Source organism: Synchiropus splendidus, chromosome 16 (genome assembly GCF_027744825.2).
Source record: "Synchiropus splendidus isolate RoL2022-P1 chromosome 16, RoL_Sspl_1.0, whole genome shotgun sequence".
NCBI lineage: Eukaryota > Metazoa > Chordata > Actinopteri > Syngnathiformes > Callionymidae > Synchiropus > Synchiropus splendidus.
In genome coordinates this window covers 10,246,055-10,270,080 of record NC_071349.1, presented here as the reverse complement: position 1 = coordinate 10,270,080, position 24,026 = coordinate 10,246,055, and the positions used below count along the sequence as shown (strand labels likewise).

General features: G+C 45.3%; 2 protein-coding genes across 6 annotated transcripts in view; one reads left to right on the top strand and one right to left on the bottom strand.

Moving 5' to 3' along the window:
- The first annotated feature begins 56 nt into the window (after positions 1 to 56).
- Positions 57 to 17,427, top strand: LOC128747122 (uncharacterized). 2 transcript variants are annotated; one of them, XM_053844725.1, is made up of 10 exons: positions 60 to 612; positions 827 to 920; positions 994 to 1,112; positions 1,176 to 1,224; positions 1,293 to 1,377; positions 1,562 to 1,665; positions 1,735 to 2,140; positions 3,854 to 5,187; positions 5,342 to 15,614; positions 15,704 to 17,427. In XM_053844725.1, the coding sequence occupies exons 1-8, from the start codon at positions 563 to 565 to the stop codon at positions 3,856 to 3,858; spliced, it is 912 nt and encodes a 303-aa protein (XP_053700700.1). In that variant the 5' UTR covers positions 60 to 562; the 3' UTR covers positions 3,859 to 5,187; positions 5,342 to 15,614; positions 15,704 to 17,427. The 2 variants fall into 2 exon arrangements, with proteins under 2 accessions (XP_053700699.1, XP_053700700.1); XM_053844724.1 differs by having other exon boundaries at positions 57 to 612; positions 1,735 to 5,187.
- The window catches only part of LOC128747121 (microtubule-associated protein futsch-like), a 30,705-nt gene continuing 9,615 nt past the window's right edge, over positions 2,937 to 24,026 (bottom strand). For 3 of the 4 annotated variants that reach the window (XM_053844720.1, XM_053844722.1, XM_053844721.1), the window contains exons 2-23: positions 19,682 to 19,820; positions 15,260 to 16,506; positions 12,854 to 13,737; positions 7,809 to 12,508; positions 7,702 to 7,740; positions 7,508 to 7,626; positions 7,266 to 7,440; positions 6,991 to 7,130; positions 6,724 to 6,850; positions 6,614 to 6,649; positions 6,258 to 6,400; positions 6,061 to 6,187; positions 5,843 to 5,988; positions 5,338 to 5,464; positions 5,243 to 5,269; positions 5,067 to 5,179; positions 4,791 to 4,923; positions 4,584 to 4,723; positions 4,360 to 4,483; positions 4,124 to 4,282; positions 3,883 to 4,045; positions 2,937 to 3,338 (exon numbers count right to left, since the gene is read on the bottom strand). In XM_053844720.1, the coding sequence (XP_053700695.1) occupies positions 3,250 to 3,338; positions 3,883 to 4,045; positions 4,124 to 4,282; positions 4,360 to 4,483; positions 4,584 to 4,723; positions 4,791 to 4,923; positions 5,067 to 5,179; positions 5,243 to 5,269; positions 5,338 to 5,464; positions 5,843 to 5,988; positions 6,061 to 6,187; positions 6,258 to 6,400; positions 6,614 to 6,649; positions 6,724 to 6,850; positions 6,991 to 7,130; positions 7,266 to 7,440; positions 7,508 to 7,626; positions 7,702 to 7,740; positions 7,809 to 12,508; positions 12,854 to 13,737; positions 15,260 to 16,506; positions 19,682 to 19,820 (9,097 nt within the window). In that variant the 3' untranslated portion in view covers positions 2,937 to 3,249. Of the gene's footprint in view, positions 3,339 to 3,882; positions 4,046 to 4,123; positions 4,283 to 4,359; positions 4,484 to 4,583; positions 4,724 to 4,790; positions 4,924 to 5,066; positions 5,180 to 5,242; positions 5,270 to 5,337; positions 5,465 to 5,842; positions 5,989 to 6,060; positions 6,188 to 6,257; positions 6,401 to 6,613; positions 6,650 to 6,723; positions 6,851 to 6,990; positions 7,131 to 7,265; positions 7,441 to 7,507; positions 7,627 to 7,701; positions 7,741 to 7,808; positions 12,509 to 12,853; positions 13,738 to 15,259; positions 16,507 to 17,719; positions 17,859 to 19,681; positions 19,821 to 24,026 lie in introns of those variants that run through there. The other variant, XM_053844723.1, reaches the window with a different exon arrangement.

Here is a 24,026-nt window from a genome sequence, read left to right as displayed (position 1 = left end):
CCAAAGCGAGTTACAGATACCTTTAGAGTAACGATAACAGTGCGGTTTTTAGTTCATGTAATATCGATCTTTGGTGACTCAAAAATCAGTCCGGGGAGATGTTACAACGACATGATCATGAGGGTGGAAGTGAGTGAACAAGTAAAAGCAAATTCCGTTGACCAACGTGGAAAGAGATGGCTGCTACAAACACACGTTAACGTATTTCTTTTTTTATTTAAATTATCAACAGAATGTGTTCTGAAATAATTTCTTTCAGTACGAGGCCATAATTCCAACGTCTTTCGGTTCCTTGAACGCACCTCGCTGCCGTGGCTTGGCGCGAGGATTCTACACCTGGAGCTAGTTAGCATAGCCGAGCGTTGAAAGAAAGAAAGAAAGAAAGAAAAAACACTTTCTTTCATCAAACCGATACTTTTTCGTAGCATATATTTGTTAATTTACAACCAAACGATACAAACATGCCTGTCGCTTTATGCTAGGTATAAGCTAGCACGTAGAATTCCACAACATTAGTCAGTGAATTCAATATATTTAGCGTTTGCTAGCAAGTTCCTAAACTATGAACCACTTGAGGATTATTAGAGACGTACTCCACGCAGCTGAAGACAGGTAGGTTCTTTTTTAAATGTACCCTTTCTTTAAATAGACATAGTTCAAGAAATAAAGAGAAGAACAGTCCTTATTTGTCTCGAATTTGTGTATAAAACATACATCATGTATGTTGGGTTCTACCAGACAACCTGAGGCGCATATGTGAACCAAAACCTAAAGTTAAACTAAGGCTGCTTTTGCATGTTTTCTCTAACTAATCTTATTTTTTCAGACGGTCTGGCTCGTACAAGCGTTCCAGGCCTCAGTTTCTTTCTCAGGGAGCATCCCAGGATAGAACCAGGTCATCCCAACAGAACTCACTGGAGGCATGTGGGGCTGCATCATGTCTCCTCACTGGGAGCCAAACATGTACTAAACAATGGTGTTATTACTATCTAGGGCAGTGGCCCCAAATATTCTGGCCATCACAGCGCAAGGCCTCCCTTGTCCGGCGGTTCAAGAGACACAATGGACTTCCTGGGTGCGTTTACTGAAGTCAAAAAAGAAAAGTCTGACAGGTAATGTACTATATTTACTCATGTATTTCAATGGAATCTATCATGAAGTCTGTCCAATCATAGTCAAGTCTTTGCTGAAGAATGTCGGCATATTCAGGAAACTTTGCACAAGGTAAGTTATGAATTACTGAGTTGTTTTACTTCTGAATTCTTGGTGTCATCTGATGCTCTTATTTTCAGATCCAGCAGTTTGTTTCTGACACCAAGGAGAATAATTCGATAAGCAAAGGTGTTCTGGAGAAGATTAGTGATCTGTCTTTGGCCGGTCAGTTTTGAATCACAACTGTTTTTTGCTTTAAAAATGGTTTCCATGCCGTTGAATTCAAGACTCGACTAGTTTGACATTTCACAAGGTAGTACTTATTTAAGATCACTAGGTGGAGCCATTTCTGTGTGATAAGTATTTTACGCAGTAGTTGAGTTACTGCTGAGTAAATGTGATATTTCAGTGCAAAGCGGCCTGAACAGCCTGTGGCGTCACATTACCGGTCACTTGGACGCCTTATGTGACAAAGTGAAAACTGTGGAAGAAATTGACGTCAGAATACAACAGGTAGGTGAGGAGTTCAGGTTTGGTTTTGTCTAGTTTGTTCAACTGATATTTAATAGCTTGTTATTTCAGAGCCAAGACGCCATAATAGACCTGGGACAGAAAGTTGAAAGTTTGAAAAGTGCCATGGAAAGTCTGAAGAAGGACCAGGTGCAGCAGCGGGAGAAGCTGGAGGAGGTGTTGGAGCAGCTCAATACTTTGGTCTCCGAGTGGTTAGCTAAACCAGCCAAGGCTGTGATGGTGGACAAAGCGGTGCAGAGATCCCCTGGAACAGACGATAGGCTTAAGGTTCCACACGGTGAGATTGAAAACATCCCTCATAGTCCTCATGTCTGCGTCGCAAAGAGAAGATCTCGGAACACCATCAGGAAGAGCAAAAAAAGGCCACTGGTTCTCCAGGGTGATGAGCCACCTGATGTGGCTCTGAGCAAACCACCTCAGAGCAGCCAAAAGGACTTGAACGTGAAAGGTAACGCAGGTGGGTCACCGGGGTCCAGAGGGGCTGAAGGCTCGGGGCGTTTCTTCACCTATATAGGCTGCTGGTCCTCTGACAGTGACAGTGACAGTCGCGGTCAGGGAGTCAGCAGAGACGTCGCAGCTTATGGCACCTGCCTGACCCAGACTCGGAGGGGTTTTAGATGTTAGCCCTGGTTCACTGAACAACTGCTGTATTATTCACATGTTCCCACAAGCTAAGGAAAATAGCTGGCACGTCTCTGCTTTTTTAGTGAACGAAATCAAATGCATATTTAAAAGCATTAGCACGTGAAGGAAGACATTTGTCATCTCAAAGCTTAATAATATATTTCGCCCCTATCCAGGGCAAAATTCCAAGTTTGAAATTTCAGTTTTATAGGCAAGCAAGAGGAAGAATTTGATGAGTCATGAGTTTTGTTTGAAGACTCCAGTCAATCTGGTCCATGTTTTCAACCTTCACACCTGGAAGAAGCTGCTCAGTTAAGATTAAAAATGATTCTGGTGAAATTGGCGTGTTCCAATTCATTCTGGATATATTTGCCTGATGAGAAAATGTATTTCAGTTACACCTAGCGGCCGATATACAGACTTCAACTCGCCGACAGTGACAATTGATGAGCTCCTCAAACAGCAGCCATGCGTTAATGACGATATAAACTAACTGCTTTGCATCATCCTCTTATATGACGTCATCACCCCTCGTCTTTTAGTAGGGAAATAAAGATAGCGCTGAATCATCTGAAACAAGTTCTCCCCTAGTGACTCACAGCACAGATCCATGACAAGAGAGACAATTTTCTTATTTTACTTTATTCTGTAACAGATTTCTCTTGTACATATTTACAAAATCTGGCAGCATATTCATCACTGCTGATCCACGTTGCTATCTACACACATTTATCCTAAAAACTTATCAAAACTGTACAGTGGAGTTACAAAAATCTTTGGAGTGGAGGCAAGACTTCATTTTGTACAGTTCACATTTGATTCATGCCACACAGCTAAACTGGTGCTAGTGAGTGAAGGGATCTACATCTCCAGGTCTGGTGGTAGATGTCAAACATGTTCTATATAAAAAAAAGGAATTCCTTGAACTAGCAATGTCTGTGGTCAGAGAACCTCTACAGTCCAGCGCTGACTCAGCTTCCTTTCGTCAAATGAGCTGAGAATCACTTGGTTCTTGTCGTACTGATGGCCTCCTGCAACACCAGAGAACATTCCACATGTAACACTGCTTGGCTCATGGAGAGTCGGCGCCTTTTCCCATCTATTGTGCAGTGAAACTACCATTTGCAAGTCAACAATTCAAGAGGAAAAATGCAAGAAAGAATATAATAAACTCTCCTATCGATTATATTAACACAATATATACTTTTTTATTTGACATGAGACATGAGAATTTCTTCGGTTAACATTTTACATACATTCAAGTAGTTTTCATACCTCAACTAACCGGTAAGCTTTTAATGTTATTTTTCTTTGAAATTTAAGACGATTCTCGTGTTATATTTGGGATGAATTGAACACATTTTGTGAGCTAATATTTTAGGATTACATCCAAAAAACACCCAAAACCCTTTTTCCCCAGCAATACAAAATTCTACCAGCAGATGGCGCTGTTTGGCGCTAGTCATAACTGAAGTAAGTTGTTGCGAGTCTCAAAAAATGTATTTGATGCCGTCTTCTTGTTTAAAAAAAAACTCTCCTCCCATAGAGTGATGGAAAGGAGCTGTGCTTTCTCACCTTTGACCTCCAGCACCAGATCAGGCTTCAGGTGGTTGTGCACCCGACCGTCAGCACTGATGTTCCACAGCTGGTTCTCTTTTCCTCGCTCGGGTGAAACACACAGCCGGCAGCCGGCCATCAGCACGGTGCCGGAGGTCTCCAGGCTACAGTCCTCCAGCAGCTGCACACAGAGATCAGCGTCAGGTTGAACTGGATCACTTCCAATTTCCACAGTGAAGCACAATAGCCGGTCCAGTACCTTGCAGGAGAGGTGACCGTCTCGATAGAGCCACACCTGCTCGATCCCCCTGGTCTCCTCCAAGGCCTGGACCCTCATCAGCTTGACATCGTCCAGCGTTCCGGTCAGTGACATCAAACCTCCTGACTCCTTGTTGCGCAGACGGACGTTGGCAGGTTTCTGTCGGTCAAAATGTTACTGTTGAAACCACAGCACAGCTGAATCCATGACTCCAGTTGTGTTTCTGTGCTGGGTACCTGGATCAGCGGCCGCAGAGATCCGACTTTGCTCCAACCGGTGAGCTTGAACCAGTCAGTAACTTCACCGGGCTGCAGCAGAACCTGCCGGCCTCGGTAGTTACTGCCTTCGTACAGAACCCACCTGCAGATGAGAAATTCAACAGTTAGAGTCTGCCTGTAATGATGCATTGCTGCCAACAGCTGCACCCTGTAAAGGGGCACCAGGAAAGCGAGTCACTTACACGCCGCCCTCCACCACTAGGGAGCGTATGTGTGCATCAAATCCCCCATGCAGCAGACTGACAGCTCCGCCTCTGAACACCAGGCGGCGCCCTCGGCAGCCGACTTTGCTGAACAGCACCACGGAAGGTAGAGACAACTCCTGCACGACAGTTCAGAAGGATTAACGGTGATTTCAAACACACACGCACTCTCACGCAAACACTCACATGTCCGACAATCTGTACGGAGCGAACTCTGGAGTCTGCAGACTGGAAGCCCATCAGCTCTGGATTGGCGTAATCGCCCTCCTCCAGCAGGTACGTTTCCCCTGTGAACTGGTCGCCTTCAAAGAAAATCCAGCTGCAATACACATCACAAGTCACAGCACAGTTACACAGCAGGAAGTTGAACCAGGACAGTCCAGCAAGACCATAAAAATAGGGCAAAAATATGTTTTAAAATCAATATTTTTTACAAGGTCAGAATGGAACGGTCGATCTCACCTTCCTGACAGAACCCTGCATGACTGGATATGGAATTCTTCTTCTAGAGCTGCTGCGCTGTCTTCTAAAACCAGCCGCCGACCTCGGAAGTCCGGCTCGGAGAACAGATGCACCTGGACAGGTAGACACACTGGCATGAGCGAGAACACACATCACGTGACAGGAGAAAGTCGTACCTTGGACGGCGCCCCCATCAGTGGATCCTACCAGATCGAATAGAAAAGATGAGCAATGACTGAAGCAAACAACAACCGAGTCCATTTGTTCTTACACAGAAGACTGGCTGTATGGACGCTATCTTGTAGTTCGCTGCTCCCCAGTCTTCAGGCTGCAAGTACAGGCCTTTCTCCAGCACGTAGAGCTCACCACTGAAGCCAGGCTTCTCAAAGGCCACCCATCTGAAAGTGACGCATCAGGTTGGTAAGCTGCTGCTTTCGTATCTTAAACGCTGCCTAATGAATTGAGCATGACGCTTGTAAAGCTTGGTTGTTAGAGACATGACGTGAATCCATGCTCTGATAAGTTAAGTAAACCTCAGTCTCATGGAAAGCAACTAGCAAAAGAGCTTTCTCATTGGTAGTCAGGCGTAATGCAAACACTGTTTTGTGTTAATCAAAGGCGGCTCCTGTCCCAGTCGTAAGGGTGTGTCAGTCATTCGTTGTCATGCATCAGCAAGGATAATGCGAGTCCAGCTGTTTGTGAAGCCTGTTCTGACGATCAAAGTGTCCCTCAATAATGGATCAGGTTCTTTTGTCTTCTGTCATTGTGTCACTCACACTCCCGACATGACGTTAGCAGACTGCGTTTTCATCCCGTGGCCCATCTCCTCTGTGTTGAGAACCGGACCCATCACGTTCACACTAAGGCCCAGTTCGTCCAGGTTCTTCTCAGAGTAGAGTTTCATATGTGGGGAGAGAAAATCCTAGGGAGAGCAAGAACAGCATGAAGCCTCTCGTCGTGTGTTAAAAATCGATCAAGTGATCACGCAAGTCACCGTGAGAAGAGGCCGCAGTGACAGCAGTCCGTCCTCTGACGCTCCCCAGTCGCTGCAGTGAGGATACTCCCCCTCCTCCAGGAGGTACTGTTGCCCCGCAAACTCAGCCTCCTGGTATCCAACCCACCTACGACATGACAAGTACTTAGGCCTGCACCTCCCAACTGTCTCAACTGTGATGACGAACGATCACTCACAGACCACCCAGGATCTTCAGGGACCCCACTGTCGGGAGCGTCCTCCTGCTTTGTTCATCGTCCAGCTCTGTGCTCAGGTCGTACAGTTCCTGGTCCACTTCAATAGTCTCTCCAGTGAAGTCGGGTTTCTCGTACAGTATTGCCTGCAAAGTGGTGCCTTCATGAGTGTGGGTCATTTTCTGTTCAGACAATCTCTAGACTGCGCTGCTCTTTAGGTGGAAAACCTCACTTTAATGTGTTTAAGTGAAATACTGACATCTACATGGCAAAACAGTGAACCACAGACACTATCTTGTTAAAGTTTTAATTCAATGTAATACATTTGACATACATACATACACATTTGAGAAACCCACCTTAACCTCCTTCGGACGTTCGACCCGGATCGGCCCCTGCGAGATTCACAAGAGCGTCCATTAAGTGCTGTAATATTAGGAGTCAGACATGAATATATTCTTAAGCTTACTATTCTGAGAGGTCTGATTGAGCCAACGAAGGGTTGGGGGAATCCCCAGGCCTCGGGACAGGGGTACTCTCCAGCCTCCAGCACGGCTAAAAACCCCCCAAACCCGGGATCACTGTACACCAACCACCTGAAGACATGAGGAGATTTAGATGACTAGCTGAACTTGAAAACCCTTATTGTTACTTTTATTTACTTGTTTTTAAAGTGGAGTGAACTCAACATAGCTGTGAAAGGTGCTCAGTTATATATTATAAAATATATATTTACACTCCAGAATGGACTTTAATGGAGCCAGTAGTCTGAGGAAGCCCATAGGAGCCGATCTCCACTGTGTCGTCGCAGTATGACATCACTCTCCCCATTCCATTGACCTCTGCAAACAGGTCGATTCTTGGGAAAGTGTAGTCCTGGGAAACACAGGGGTTACACCGTTAATGTTAAAGAGCAACATATCAGTCCCTTTCATTCCGGTGAAGACTCTTGAGCATAGACGCCGCCATCCTTTAAGAATCACGTTGGTCAAGCAGTGGTGAGATCCTCACCCTGACTGCCAGTCGTAGAGAACCAATAACCATCGGTGACTTTGCTGGTTGACCCATCTGGTCTGGGGTGCTGGGAGCTTCCTCTTCTGCCCACATGTTCTCCAGGTGCTCAGTGGGACCCTCCTCCAGGGCAATCACTCTCCCCTGGAAGCCGGGTTTCTCATAGAGAAGCCAGCTGCAGTGGGAATAAAACATCCTGTCAGCTCGGTCTTCACGAGTCTTTCAAGGCCTTCGACACTCACCATCCTCGGACGACCCTCACAGATATGACCGGGGACAGCTTCAGTGCAGTGGCATCCTCTAAATCACCGTGGATTTCAAACGCTTCTCCTTCAAACGCACCACGCTGATGTATGACAATCTGGAGACATGATTGACAGCCCAACTGAAACAGCCATTTCTAATGGATCCTTGCTATTCAGTCACAAAGTCCTACCTTTCCAGGTCTTTTGTGGAAGCCTCTTACTGCAGGAACCTGTGTGCGAGTCGGGTAGACGGAAGAATTAATATTAATATCCCCATCAAAAAAACTGAAATGCCCACCTTCTTCTGTGAAAGCTTCTTCGGCAAATTCTTCCGGACGTTGTTGTCGGGGAGAAAACGGTTCCCCCAGACTTTCTTCTCTTGTTTACTCTTTTGGTTCAGGTCAACCGTTGTGTTGAGAGTCTGTTTAGTTGTGGTGGTTGTTGTCGGCTCTGTTTTGCTCACCTTGAGGGCCGGGGAGGTGGAGCTGACCGTGGACCCGTCCACTGCTTCTTCACTTGGACCTCGAACTTTCACATCCTCATGATCTGTCCGGGCGCCATTCACCTGTGGCTCAACAGTCATCAGTCCAAACGAGGTCGACCCCTCGTGGTTGTTTGGAGAAAGTGGGCTGTGTAAATCTGAGGCTGCTTCCTTCTGACCCTTCCTGGAGGTTTGTGGGGAACTGAGCAAGCTGGACAGAATTGACATCCTTTCTAGACGGGACTGTCTCTTTGGTAGCTCTGGAATCTCTCTCTTCTCCTCTTCTGCCACGACTGCAGCTTCGACCTTGCCGTTGACCTTGGCATGCGAGTCAGGTTGGTCAGTAGGTGGTGGTGTTGAGTGATCTTGTCCACGTTTCTCCGCTGACCTCCCTTCTCTGTTGGCTGCGTTTTGTTTGATGACCATTGCCGGTGAAGGATCTCTGGTGCTTCTGCCTTGTTTCCGTAGGCCGAACTGAAATTCGGCAGGATCGAACGCTTTCTCGAAATGATCTTCTTTGATGGCCGGCATAGCAAACGGAGGGGAGGGAGATTTCTTCCGAACGTGGCGTTTCGGAGGCAGTGAGAAAGGAATGCCGCCTTCTTTGATGCTCCGGATAAAGTCGTCCAAATCATCCTCGTCCACAGATTCGTCCTCGCTGGCCGACATGTTGATTCGTTTTTTGCTTTCTTTCTTCTGCTTACGACTGTGTTCCACGTCCAGCCAGCTCGAGGGAGCTTCACTCTGAAGCTGCAACTGACTCGTGCTTGGAGCGAGTTTCAGGGAGTCCGGTACTTTTACAATTTTTTTCTCAGCAGTTGGAGCAACCAACAAAGTCGTATGAGATTTACATTCAATTGTATTTAGCACAGGTTTTGACTCGTCTTTGCCGCCGCCGACCGCTCTGACCTTCTGCACTGACACTTCATCATTCTGATCGTCTTTGTTTTGGTCAACTTTACTCTCATCTACAACAGAGTTTTCCAGGATTTCGACTCTAGATACAATGATGTTTTTTGTGGGTTCCTCCATCCGAACATTGCTGATCTCAACGGGCTTGAGGTCATTTGGTTCTTGAGACTTCTGCTCCACTCTCACCTGGGTATCGAGTACAGATTCATTCTGATCTTCTTGGTTTTGGTCAACTTTACTCTGATCTACAACAGAGTTTTCCAGAACACTAGATACAGTGATGTTTTCTGTGGGTTCCTCCATCTGAACATTGCTGATCTCAACGGGCTTGAGGTCATTTGATTCTTCAGACTTCTGCTCCACTCTCATGGATTCATTCTGATCTTCTTGGTTTTGGTCAACTTTACTCTGATCTACAACAGAGTTTTCCAGAACACTAGATACAGTGATGTTTTCTGTGGGTTCCTCCATCTGAACATTGCTGATCTCAACGGGCTTGAGGTCATTTGATTCTTCAGACTTCTGCTCCACTCTCATGGATTCATTCTGATCTTCTTGGTTTTGGTCAACTTTACTCTGATCTACAACAGAGTTTTCCAGGATTTCAACGCTGGATACATTGATGTTTTCTGTGGGTTCCTCCATTCGAACAATGGGCTTGAGGTCATTTGGTTCTTCAGACTTGTGTTCCACTCTCACCTTGGTATCGAGTACAGATTCATTCTGATCTTCTTGGTTTTGGTCAACTTTACTCTGATCTACAACAGAGTTTTCCAGGATTTCAACACTGGATACAGTGATATTTTCTGTGGGTTCCTCCATCCGAACATTGCTGATCTCAACGGGCTTGAGGTCATTTGATTCTTCAGACTTCTGCTCCACTCTCATGGATTCATTCTGATCTTTTTGATTTTGGTCAACTCGACCCTGATCTACAACTGAATTTTCCAGGATTTCAACACTAGATACAGCAATGTTTTCTGTGGGTTCCTCAGTCCAAACATTGCTGATCTCAACAGGCTTGAGGTCATTTGGCTCTTCAGACTTCTGTTCCGCTCTCACCTTGGTATCGAGTACAGATTCATTCTCCTCACCAACATCTTTCGACTTCAGATCAGTTTGCGTCATGGCTTTGTCTCCTTCAACACTCATGCGACACTCAGAGTCCTGTCTTGTCTCTGGTGTTAGCATAACCTCCAGGTTTGTTTCAGCACCCTCCTCACGTGTAGCACTCAGCTCAACACCGTCAATGCGCTTTGGCTCATCTGGAACTTCTTCTGCGACGATTTCGTCAGGGAAGGTTACAAGCTCAATGCTGTTTTCCTCTGCGTTCGTACCAGTACATGTTGCATCTGAAACAACGGGAGTGTCCAGTGGTTGTTGGTCATCTCGCATTTTTGCTTCATCCTCAACAACATGCGTTGTTACTCCAGCATCTTCTCCACTCCCTGTTTCTTTCACACCACCCTCTGCAACATCAGGTTCACTGTCCTGGATTGTATCCTCAACATTTGTTACATGTTCGTCATTCGGTTTCTGAATCTTCTCGTGTTGCTCGCGGACTGGCAGCTCCTTCACCAGATCGTTTCCATTCACATCTTCGCTTGCCAAGATTTGTTCTTTGTTGATTTCATTATGAGCTTCAACTGACTGTTGGTTTTCCAGAACTTCTTGTCGACTTTCATTACTGACATCTGCCTGCAGACATCCAGAGTTTTCCACCGCCTCCTTCATGTCTTCGAGATGATCAATTGATGGCTGCTGGTCAACATTCATCTGAGGAGCCACCTGAAGAACAGGGTCAGGGTAAGGGTTGGCAACCTCTTCGTCTTCAGATGTTTGATCCTCAGATTCACTTTGGTGGTTCACTTTCAGCTCGACATTAGAGGTTGAGCTTTCAGATACTGTGTTGAGGCTTCGCTCATGGTTCGCCACATCAGATAATATAATCTGGTTTTCCATGTCCCCCTTTGAAGCTACTAAACTGGATGTGTCTACTTTACTTTCATTAGGCTGAGCTGACTGTGTTTCCTGCTCCTGTTTGGACTTGGGAGAGTCCTCCACATCTGATTTTGTCCTGCTTTCATTTCTAACTTCAGCAGTAGGTGGTGGACTTGTCTGCGGAGAATCCACAGGATCAATGTGTGTCACTGTATCTTTTATACCCAGAGTTTTCTCTTCCTCGCTCACAGACTCGAATGTTTTCTCTACATTCTCCGTCGCTTTGGTGCCATTTTCCTCCACGTGGGGCTCAAGCTCTGGGGAGTGCTTTTGTTCATCCTTAGCCTCGATGTTGAGCTCATCCTTCTCGCTGCCATGCCCCGAAGTCATCTCCTCATTTGAGTCTTCTGGTGCTTTGTCTAGTAAAATGGCGTCTTTGTCCAGCTGACTTTCAACATTCTGCGGTGGTTTACAGACAACGATAGGCTCTGACTGAACATCAACGTCAGGATCCCTACAAGCTTCGCTCTTGACCACATTACTCTCTGTGATGAGGTTACCGGTTTGAGTTTCAGGTATTTCACTCTCCTCTTGCACATCTTCACCAGGCATGTTGGCTGAGATTCCAGGATCTTCAGGATCAGACCTACTTGAAATGGTTGTCATGTCATCTCCCAGATCGGTTTGCTCACCTTGGACGTGTTGGGATGATAAGCCTGTGGCCTTCTCAACATCTGGTCCCCGACACTCTTCCTTCTCCTCACTTTGAATGACCTCATTACTTGCTGTGATGACATCAGTCTTTTGAGTTTCAAGTATTTCACCTTCACCAGGCGTGTTGGCTGAGGTTTCAGCTTTCTGATCTTCAGGATCCGAACTATTTAAAAAGGTTTTCATTTCTGCTCTGAGTTCAGTTTGCTCACCTTGGAGGTGTTGAGGTGATGAATCTGTGACGTTGACCTGAGCAGGTTCCTTCTCCATGTGTTCCGCTGGTCGACATTTCTCCAGGTTTAGATCTTCATTGCTTTTATCTGTGTTTACCTCCACCACCACTGCATCGTCTGTTTTTGGCTCAGGCCCTTCAGGTTTACTGGTGTCTTTTGGACGCTCTTCAGATGCAGCTTGTGGTTCCTCTTCAGTCTTTATATCAACAACGCCTGCAATAGACTGAGGCTCTCCATCAGTTTGTGTTGTTGTTATCGGCTCATTTTCAGTGATATTATCATTCAGAGCTAACGGTTCCCTTTCCTGCTTCACTTCCGCCTCACCCTCAGCAGAGCTTGGCTCGTGGCTCGATAGTTTTTCAACATGCTCTTCCTGTTTACAGAGAGTTTCATTGCTAGCCTTTGAATGATCCGCAACACCAGCGGCTGTTCTGGCAGTGGTTTCAGCGACTTCTTTTGGTTTGGACGCAGCAGAAACCTCAGTGGTGGGAGGCTCTTGTTTTTTAGGTAATAATTTATCTAAGATTCTCTGACCTCTGGTTGGAAGTTTGCTCAAAGGTGAGACATCGCTATTGTCCATGGCCACTTTCTTTAGGGGTTTGTCTGCGGGTTTCTGCAGCTTCAACACTGCTTTCTCAGTCTTTGTAGGTGTGTCACTGGGTTCCCGCCCGTTGGCCACCACTGCAGCCTGTTTGGATGTCTTGCTTGACAAAAGCACTCCTGTTTGGGGAGGAAAAGAGAAATGATTCATCTTCACCAGAACAAAAAAATGCTCAGATATGGAATCGAAACAAACAAAGCAGCAGATAACTGTCAACTGAAAGTGCTTTGATAACTCAATCTGTGTAAGCTCACTAGCACATATCGACCTCTTTCTGAAAGTCAAACCTTGTTCAAATATAGTGCAGCAGTAAGTCTGTGTATTGGCATGCAACAAGAGAACCGATGAGCGGATCGACCCTTGTGTCACACCGGCCACAGTGAGGAAGCTATTTTACTTCCTAGCTCAACCAGATTGAAGTGAAGAATTCAATCACAGTCAAACGACACGCTTCAGTGTCTCACCTTTGTTGGTGCTTTCAGACTGTGTTTTCTCGATGACCTCTCCCTCCACTCGTGCCCCAAACCCCTTTTCTTTGACTCCATCTGAACATCTTCCAGCCTCAGCTTCACCTGTCTCCAGCAACTCATCGCTCTTCTTCCTGGCTGGTGATGAAACCGGCAGCCGACTCCGGGATGCCAAGGAACTTTTTTCCAGCTGCTGTTTTTTCTTGGCATCCGGATCGTCGGTGTCTGTTTGCAGTGTGCTTTTCCCGGTGCTGTGTTCCTCACCACCGTTGAGCATCTTAACTGAGACTTTATCATGTCTTGGCTTCAGGTTAACCTTCTTTTTGGTGGTTTTAGGAGAAGGCTCTACTTTTACTTTCATTGCTTCACTGGTGTTTCTGGCTTGCTTCTGTGTTTTGGAGTCATCAGCTCCTAATGATTTATCTGGTGTCTCCTGGGATTTTAAATCTGTGTCAGATGTTGGCCTTTTGGGGATTCTGGACTTTGACCCGAGTAGAGTTTCGTCCTTTACTGTTGCCGACTTAGAAATGCTGCTTTGTTCCTTCAGCAGCGGCGTGTCACCGGAGGCTCCTACTTTTATGGAGCTCTTTGTCTCTGTGGTCACATTCTTGGCCTTCTCTCCACTGGCTGATTTCGGGGTCTTCAGTCCACTGACAGGGACATTTCTGCTCTCCGCTGCTGCCTTCCCACCTCTTTTAGAGGCTGTGCCACTGGCTCGCCCCATGGACACCGTGGACCGCGACTTTGCTCGCTGCATATCTGAAGTTTCATCAAAGACGTCTGAGTCCTCGCTGGTTTCTACACCTTCAGGAGTGCTTCTGTCAGCTGTGATCGCATTGGCTTCCTGTGGTTTCCCATTGTTTTGGTGGAGACTGGGCGATCTGAAAGGAAAGGGAGGGACAGCCATTTTAGAATTCACACAGAAAACTAAAGTTGTGGAGTCAGTGAGAAGAAGAATGACCGTAAGTGCTGAGGAGCAAAGGCAGTTGCCTCCAAAATCCACATCAGAAGAAGGTATGAAAATAATAATATAGAAAAACAGTGCAGTAATCTATAACTCGAATCAATGTCAGGTGTCCAGATTGCTATGTCAAGGGGACTGAGGTCAACACCAAGGGGCGGCCATCACTCTGTCCTCGACTCGAACGGTGTCACAGGTGGGATAGGAACTGAAAGTGCATCAATGCTTATCAGTAAGGTGCTGTTTTCATGAGAGCAAGCGACCAAGTGCGCAGTACAGATGGACTCGCACGAAGGACGACTTCTCAGCCTTGACCAGGCACACTCGCATACCGATGGCTCGGCTGTCGTGACTCCAAATACATGTAAAAGTGGGGAATTGAACTGTACTGTCCTGTAATAACTGGTTCTCCGTTTCCCCAAATGTTCTTTTCCTTCAGTCATTTCGTCATGCTAAAGTGGCTAGAACAAATGTGTAAGAGCTGTATCACCTCAGTTGTTAACGAAGCTCTTAATTGTATTTTTCAAGGCATTATGAGTCATTATGAGTCACTCTCTCCTTGTTCCTCTTGCAGGTTCTGACTGGATTATACTTTCACAAAATTCCAATTCCATTAACATGTTGATGTTTCAGGTTTATAATCATCATATTAAAAAGATGAATCCATTGCATTACTACTACTACTGTACTACTACACACGAACACTGGCTTATTATTATTATTGAGATGGCAAAAGTAGGTTTTCTACATTTCTGGTCGATTAAAGGCATGAGTTGCTTGATCATTGACTAAACTGACTCAGTTTAAATGCAAAACTGTGTTTAATATTAAACCAGTGTTAACCTGTTTGCAGTGGCATTTTCTATTCATGTGTAAAGAGAATAAAAATCACACTCGGCACTACCATGAAGTAACACAGAAATAAGCTTCAACATTGTATTTTTGCTGTTAAGACTCTCCGAACTAACTGTTTTTTCATATTTTCTGTCTGATGTTTTACCACCTGGAATGTACAGTAAGTCGTTTTTTTCTTCTCCTCTCTGAAAAACTTGTCTCTGACAGCAACGCTGAAGTCAAACAAAAGTGTGTACAGTGAGTTGCTTGTCAGGTTCCGTAATGACTAACACATTGAGGTAGGGAATATACTACACTAAAGGCAAATACTAGCCTCTCAGCTAGAACTGGGAAACATGCTTCTGGTCAAGTGAAGTAGATTCAGCTGGGCGCTGAAGCGGCTCTTTTTTTTCCTGAGCAGATGTACAACATATGAATATTTCAGTGCGTCAGTGGAGGTTTCACTGGTATTGTTCACCTCAGGAACAATGGGTCCCAAGAATTTAGAGCTCATGTTGCAGCAGACTTTGCTGTTTCTGTCTGCACCAGGTTCAAAGAGGCTTTTCAAAAGTAACCACACAGAAGAAAAACAGGGAAGAGAAACTCACCGCTGTGCTACTGTTGTGTCCAGAGTATTTGAAGTGGAGTCTCTTTTGTAATCCCCTGCAGGCAGCTGATCCTCGGCTTCACTTGGCTCGGGGCTAACGTACACTTTGTGAGCAAAAACCTTGCTCCTTGAAGGCAAATTCACAGTTTTGCGCGTCACTCGGATTTCGTCCGATTTGCTTTTCTCCTGAAGGGAAGTTTGTCTTGGGACTGCAGTAACAGGTTCCTGTGGCTGTGGTGTTTGGACCTCCCCTTCGATTGCTGCCAAGGCAGACTCTGGCCCGGCGCCCTGTGCCAGGGTGGAAGAAAAGCGGCGTGCTGTGCCCTCAGGCTCGTCTTCAGGAATAACAGTGACAGGTACGGCCAGCACGGGAGGCGAGTCAGCTCTGGAGACCTCCTCCCTTTCACTCATCGGATCCTTTTCTTTCACCACCTCCCTCCCCCAGTCCTCCTCCTCTCCCAGGTGCGTTTCCACCCAAATGGCTTTGTGAAGATGGCCAGGTGATTCTGCTTCGGGCTGCTTTTCTGGCGTGGTGACGCTCTCTCTGGACAATATCCGACCCCGAGTCACTGACTTACTGCTCACTCCTTTCTCCCCCTGTTTTTGTGACCCAAAAGTGATCCCCTTCAGGATGCTGCTATGGCTCTTCTCTCCAACCTTCACAACTGTTTTCTTTGACCCTAAGCTAATAGAGGTCAAATTCGGCGACCTTGGCCCCCCGAGTGACTTGGTTAAAGAAGTGGGAGACAGGCACACGGCAGCGTTCTTGGTGGACTCCTCTGTTTTCTTGTCATCCAAATGAAGCTGCAGCCTCTTGCTGACCTCCTCCACCACTGACTCGGCAAAACCAGCCGAGGAATCAATGTCCAGAGCAGAGGGGCTGTCATTCCCGGAAATCCTTTCACCCTTGGCCGTCACCCTGCTGAGGCTGACCTCCCGCACGCTGCTCCTGCCGCTGCTGTTGCTGTCGGCGAACGGCAGATCTGCGTCGTCGGTGAGCAGCGAGGCCATGCTGGACCCGCTGGTGTTCTGGTTGCTGTCCTCGCCATGTCCAGGCCACGTAAACTCTCCAGAAGGAGTCGGAGTCTTCAGCCGGTCGTCGTCTTCTGGCGATTGTGGAGACAAGGGGGACTTCGGAGAGGTGGCTTCGCTGGAAGAAACGGAATTCTGGCTGTTCCGGCTTTTTCGTCTTTTGGGGTTGAAGAAACTGCTGAGTCGGTCCAACATCCCTTTCTTCTCCTCCCCATTCTGGAAAAGGGCGGAGTGAAAAAAAAAGGTTAATGTTGCTGGAAATCTAACAGAAAGTTCCTTTATCTTATTCCTTTCATCTGAGGCAATAAAGGAACTCGCTGGAGAACTGAGGTAGACTGTCTGGCCTGGGCCTCTTCCCTATTTTCAGTCACTAGTGAAAGACGGTGACCATAAGTGTGGAATGGAATCAGACAGCAAAGCTCTTCCTCCACAAGGATGGACTGATCCAGAGTCCTTGCATGATGTCGGGCCAGTTAAGCTAAACCCTATTCCCAACTGGAACCATGGCCCGGGACTTCCACCGGACCAAAACCTTTCCCACTGTCACAAGATGAAATCCATACGAACTATGAGCAGAGGCTGAGCATTCCCTTGACATTCCAGCACCAGGACCGAGCTATGATGATGCATGGGTGAAGCAAGTATTTCAACAGTCTATATGTTAAACTGATAATGCTGGAGCTTATCTACATCCTTGCAACATCACCTGGATGGCTAAGATACTTGTTGCTCAATAGTGTCCCCTAAAGCTCATCCCTCCAATTTCCATCATGCCATTTCAACAGCTCAGGGTTGTGTGCTACGTCTGATCCGTAGATATTATATTTTCGGGGAAAACAGGGCAGACAATTTCCTTCTTGGAGCTGAACAGGAAGAGGTCAGACACAGCCCTGAGACAGCAAATAAGGAGTCAACAGCTTGTGTCAGTTAAACACAAGTCAAATAAACAACTGCAAACAAAGGTGTAAAGAAGAATACTGTTCTGAAATGAACTAGTGAACATAAAAAAACAGCTGCCTAAGACGGGTACTGCTTCATGGCAAGTTTAATGGTTACAGTTTATCACAGCAGAGAATTGTATAGGACGAAAAATGAAGCACAAAAATGAAAAAAATATTTCATGTAAATATGTGAAAAAACAAGCGAAAATTCCAAAACCAAAATAAACCCACTATGAATCTCAAGTACACATTGAGTACATGCCATATTCGACAGTGGGATAGTCAAATGTCACTTCAGATTATGCTCCAAAAACAACCTTTTTGTTTCAAGCTTTGCTTTCCTTTGATAGTTATTCTGTCTTTCTCTTTGATGTTCTACTCGGCCTTATAACTCCTACAGTCAAACTAGTCACCACAGTACTGACTGGCAGGACCGCGGTGAAAAGTCTATGTAAAACAAGACAGAAAAGAAAAGTGACTTTACGTACCATTTTCCCTTCCCAAGTTGAGTCCAATGTCTAATTCATACTCCCAAAGTCAGAGAAGGGCTGATGTCCCTCGGAACAATGCTTTTCCTGACAGTCTACTGTGAACACTGGCTTCAAGTGCTGGTGCCTGTGTCAATAGCTGACTGCGTCTTGCTCGAGGGCTCGGCCATTTGCATGGTAGTCACGGTGCGAAACAAATATGGGTCGAATTGCAAAACAAGCAAGCCATAAGGTGGAAGTGAACAGATCGCAATGCCACGCCCTGGATCATTGTGAAGTGAATCAAAAGTCATCCGCTATCACAAGCAATCTCTGGAGAAGAGGAAGACCAGGCTGCTGCGATCGAAGGTCGGAGCGCGGAGCAGGAGGACAATAAAAGTGAAGCGCTCAATCACGGATGGCCACAAAAGGGCAAGAGAGATTAAATCAGAGCAGGACGTCACCAAGGTGTGAGACTGCGCCCCTGAGTAGCTTCCACTCATTCAACTCATCCCACAGTCCAACACATAAAACTAGCAAGTATCCTGGGTTTACCTGACCTTCTGTCCCTCACAGGCAGTTTTTAGCATTAGCGGCGTGTTTACCCAGAGCAGTGATAAATGTCAGGTAGGTGGAGAGAGAGAGTGCAGCCTCACGCTACTTCAATAGCAGTCACATGATGGTCCACTTAGATAGCAGGTAGTGTGGCTCAATGGCGCTTAATCCAATCCATGCGTGGATTATTACTGGTGTTCCAATTTGAAATTATTAATGACAATTAAATCCTATGGCTGCTCCGAGTCTGTAATCCAGCAGAGCAGGTCTGACTGGTTTGAGGTGAAGGAAAACAGCCCTGGGATGATGAGATCCTGTGGGATGAAGTGCACGCGTTCTCAGTCCCCGACACTGAACAAGGGATTTAGGAAGTCACATGTCTGGTAGAGCAACTTCAAACACAGAGGCTCCCAACATCTATCTAGTCTCTGCTTTGCTTTGGAATCACAAGGCGGGCAAAAATCACTGTCACCTTTGGCATTTATTGCTATTGCATTCTTGATATTTTTATTATATTTTATTCTTTATTTCTAGATATTGTGTTGTTAATATCAAAAGTTTTCTTAGGAGAACGTAGCGGCAGGAAGTAGTTGAAGGCCGGCACTGCTGTTGCTCTCAGTGAGTCTCAGGGTCACATCTCACATTTACACAAGGAAACAAACTGTGAGTGAACTGTTGAGGGATCATGGCTACTTTACAGTCACAGCAACACATCAAAACTTGAAGTACGTTGTTAGCGTGCTAGTAGCATGCTAATGCTAATCAGGGCACAAATAATGTTTAAGTACAATGCATGACTTTTAGCCCCAGAGTGCAAACTACACTGAGCATCAAACCCATCTACACTAACAGTAAATATGAATACATATTTAAAGATACGAAAACTATTCCATTTCCAGTTCACTTTAAAGTTTTCCTTCAACCAATGACAAATCTCTCATAAAGTTCATAGAATGGTTTAGATCTTTCAAACAAGATAAGAATTCTGAATGAAAAGAAAACAACTGAATGATTCTACTTCTCTACTCTAAAACAAACCAATGTAAACAGTTTAAAAGTTCCTTTGAAACTCTGATGACTTGTTAAGAATCTATCAGAAATCTGTGTTTCTGTCACTTCAAAATAATTTTTAGACTCATTTGTTAGCAAAGCATGTATTCTGTTTTTAGATTCCATAATGATAACTAGTAAAAAAAAGCTCTATATTTGATGAATTGTTTTTTTTTATTTAACTCATAATGCATGATTCATGTGGCGTAAATTTCTAGCAAACTTTTTCACTAAATTCCCTCTTAAATAAAATCATAAAAATGCAAAGACATCATGACACGTTTCTAAAAATAGAATGAAATATGTGGCATTAGCCAGTGCAAACATACATTCATTCAAACAACTTTAGCGCTCAGGAAAACTTCAATGGGAACCAACCTTGAAGAATTTGGAGGACTTGGGACTCATCGGGTGATTCATGTCGAAGCTGATCACAGAGTTGGACTCCGACTGTAGGTCCCAGTCCGAGTCAGTCCGGAAACTGCACTCAGTGGAAACACTCATCTGGTCAAAGCTCCTGGTCAAGAGAGGCAGGAAACAGAGGGAGAGAGAGGGCGGGAGAGGAGAGGAGGGTGGGGGGGGGACGGTCAGGAGGAAGTTATGTCACGAGGCTTTGTTTACTGTATTTATTGAAATTCTTCAACAAAGTGAAATATCGGCTGGTTTCATGCGACTGAATGAGAGAGCGGAATCCGACCCCGCCTCGCTGCTTTAGCTAAAAACACACAGACAGTTGGTGGGCAGAGCAATTAGAGCCACATGGAGGATTGTGGCGCACGCGTGAGGCATGACACGGCTTATCTGCCCAGTTTGGAGCGCTGCTCTGAGAGCAGACGACTCACACCCAGTCTGGATCACAACACTCCCAACAGACAGCCAGACAACATTCCACCTTGGTAAACAAGAGTGGTTGTTGTTTGCCTTCCAGTTTGGAATATAATGGTTAAATTTGACAGAGGCGCTGACTTCCAGGAGCCCTCATACCTGACTTATCACTGAGATATGACAAACTTGTGAAAGCAAATCACGAGAAGTGCAGTAGGAGAACAGGTTCAAGAGGTCAGAGACCGACTAGTTAGTGCTGAGCTAGCCAAGTCTGCAGGTGGCAAGTTGGACTGTGGACCGTCTCCAGAAGCTTTTGTCAGAGAAGCAGTTCCGCTCATAAAATTTGAAAAAAAAAAAAAATATATATATATATATATATATATATTTTTTTTTTTTTTTCCTTTTAAGATTTGCTGCTTACCAAAGATACCGAGGAGGATTAGGGCCAGAGAAGAAAAAAAAATAGCAGAGGTCTGACTTAAAGAAGACTTGAGAATTCTCACTTTAATCTCAGAATTTTGACTTTAAAGTGAGAATTCTGATTTCAATTTCTCATTTCAAAATCAGGCTGCTGCTGCATGAGCTCCAACAACAAATCTACACGTGGGTGTTGTGCTGGCAAGTTCTGCAACACTACTGCCCCCTGCTGTCTGCAAGAGCACATTGCGTCAATATTTAAAAGGGTATCAAATGAATCCACCTATCCTTTTATATTTGCAGCCAGGTCTGAGTCGTGTGGGTCCAAGGCTCTCTCTCCATTACACGATCCAATTACATACATAAAGTGAAATTATGTGGAAAGAAATATCAGTAAGGGGGGAAATGAGCTGCTTGGCAGAGGTCTGCGCTCTCTCAAGTGCTTGTCTAGATGAACATGGATTGGTCCAGACGTCTGTCGACATAGAAGAACAACTGAATAAAACAGAAGGAAGTGAAAGTCCTGGATTGCGAGGATTACAAAAACATAACTGTTTCAATAAGTACGAGTCGAAACCATAGTCTAGTCATAGAGTCTGAAGGTAGAAATCATTTTACTTTCCGAAATATGACTGTGTGGCGAGGACATCACAAATGACGCTGAAGTAGGTCCGTGTCCTAGGTAGGTCCGAGTAGAGGCTCCTGACCGAGTGTGGAATATTGTGTGTTTAGTCAGATCTTGCAGAGTAAAGTAAAATACTTTACTTATTTAAAGACGCTTTTCTCAACAAGACCAAGCCAGAGGGTGAAGACTAGGTCAAAAACTGTCTTGCGATTCTCTTGAGCACCAGCAGGGGGCGGAATAAGACCGATAAGAACCCTGTAGGCTGCTCAGAACTAACTTGATCAAGTGCTATTAACATGACAAGTTGCCTCACTCTTTATGTATCCCTAATAACATAACACATAAATGAATACACAGAATGATTCTATGTTGGGGGTGAACACCGGCAGGTGTGTTGAACTTCCTGCAGATGATCTCACCTCATTTGATAGTCATCGCTTCATAAACCAAACAACTGTGTGTGTTGAGCCGGAGCAATATGAACCCAACAAGGATGTGATGTGTAAATGACAAGAGTACACATGCACATATCGCCTTCCATCTGCTTTATTTATTTGTATTACTGCAGTGTAACTGTCGTGCACTCGGACACGCCGCTCTAAATGAAAAAAAAAAAAGTGCCATAGTTGGTCAAATGACAAGGCAGCTGCTTTTGGCTGGCAAGTCTGATGGTGCATCTTGCAGTGAGCGTAGGAGCGAGCAACAGGAAGCAGACCTGGCGAGAAGCTCTCTGGATCAAATCCAGATCACCTGGTTGTTCCAGATTTTAATGTCATGTTTTTGTTTTGCCGTTGTATGTAAGATGACGATACGTTCTTGTGCGCCACTTTCCAACAGATAAACTTGCACCACAACACCGCAGCCAGTTGACAGAAAAGCACTCGCATTTGGAATCGGGGCTTCATGCTGAAGTGAGGACGAGCAGGAATGTGACAACACGGGGTTAATTTGTCGGCTGCCTGTAACGGTCTGAAGCCGTCGACGCCTCCAGCATGTGAATTAATGTCTGGTCTGGCGCGGGATTTCACATGTCGGATGTCTGCAGCTGCAGATGGATGACAGCACTTTCACACACTCCAAACTGTAATCCTCAGAAGAGAACTTGACCAAGGTGAAGCGCGAGCTGTCTCAACACCAGCTTCCTTTTTGAGCAGTGAAGCTGGTGGTTGAAATGACTGGGTAATGTTCCTGCAAACAAGCGTCCTCACACCGATCACTCCGGGCATGTCTTCACCTGCCTGTGCATTCAAACGGCGGCTGATTCACAAGCTACTTAACCTTACTTTCACCACCATAAAAACACAGCACCTCGTTCGATTCAACACTAAGCTGCGCTCGGTCGTTCAGTAAGACTCAGAAATCTCAGCAGACAAAGAGGCAACTTTGAAAATAACATCAGACGATTTACACTGTCACAAATGTTGCCACAGAAACAGCACAGAGATGCTGACTGTCTTCTATTTAGACTGAGAAATGAAATAAAAATGATATACCTCCTGTTCCCTTTGAAGGATAAAGGGGGCAGAGATCATCTAAAATATTTTTTTTTTCTTTATTCGTAGACAGTATTGCAGAAAAAGACACAAGTGTGATGAACAAAAAGGGGTCAAGCTAAGAGCCTTGTGGAACTCCACATCTTGCCCAAAGGGAATAACTGAATAACATGCAGTGATCTGTGATGTTCAATGATCCAAGCGCACAGATCTATGTTCAGAACCAGCGGGACTAAAAAAATGGAACCAGTCTTGTAGTCATTAAGAGAAAGTCAAGACAAGGTCAAGGTTATAACAAATGTGGATCGAAAACCGACACGAATTCCAGAAGAAAACAAGCCATTCGACCTATTTGAAGTGAGGCTACCTTGCTAACTACAGCACTGACCCGCTGCTCCTTTCAAGCCTTCGACCTTTGACAATGAGGCCCAGGAGGTGTTAGCACCAAGTCATGAAAGTGGGTGGAAAAATTGTGAAAAACGAATGGCAGGATCGGTGACCTTTGACCCCGGGTTTTGCAAAGGCAACGCCTTCAGCTCTGCACTTTTATTACATGATTCCGAACAGTGCCAGTGGTGTGAAAATGTTCCTTCACCCGGTGAGAAGGGACCCGCTGCGACTTGTCCGTTGTCAGTTGCGCCACAGACAAAAGCTTGGAGCTCACAACTGCACCACTGATGTTTACTTTTGTTTGTTTCCCCATGACAACTCCACACTGTCCCCAAAAATTCCTCTCGTGAAAGATGCTGAGACATCAGTCTGCGAGTCTCTTACTGTAACTCCGCCAGAAAGTTCACAGCAACGCAACGCTTCTTATCAATGTAGGTCAAACTGATATGTGGCTTCCAGTTCGCTGAATTTAGCGCCGTCATCGGAGGCGTTTAGCTCGGATCACATGATGTTAGCTTGCTAGATTATCGCGCCTGACCCCAGCTAACCAGTTCATTGTCCTTTTAATCTACACACAGCATTCGTCCTTTGAAGGAGGCTGTCCTTTGTTCAGTCGGATGAGCAGAACTGACCTGTATTTTTGCCACTATGGGCCAAGTGGTATGGATTATTGCAAAGTTACTTTTATTTTGACTTTGCAACAGATACTGTACTCAGTCTTGACAGACTTTGGAATTTCAAATTTGGCACGAATGTCTACTATTTGGCAGATTTTAAAGCTTGAATTAGCACAGTCATTAAAATTACTTTTGTGCACGTTGGACTGGCAGAGGAGATGAGTAATGTAATGAAATTTCTGATGTAAATTATTAGGCAAAATATTGACCTTTTGGTGTGAGCCTTTTAATAGATTTATGCAGAAAGGACTGTAGTTTTGAAAGTAGACATTGTTGACTTGACTTACTAACTCAAG

Coding starts and splice junctions, on each gene's coding strand:
- LOC128747122 (XM_053844724.1), top strand. CDS start 563: ATGAACCACTTGAGGATTATTAGAGACGTACTCCACGCAGCTGAAGAC. Junction 921..993: donor CCCAACAGAACTCACTGGAG/GCATGTGGGGCT, acceptor ATTACTATCTAG/GGCAGTGGCCCCAAATATTC. Junction 1,113..1,175: donor AAAAAAGAAAAGTCTGACAG/GTAATGTACTAT, acceptor GTCCAATCATAG/TCAAGTCTTTGCTGAAGAAT.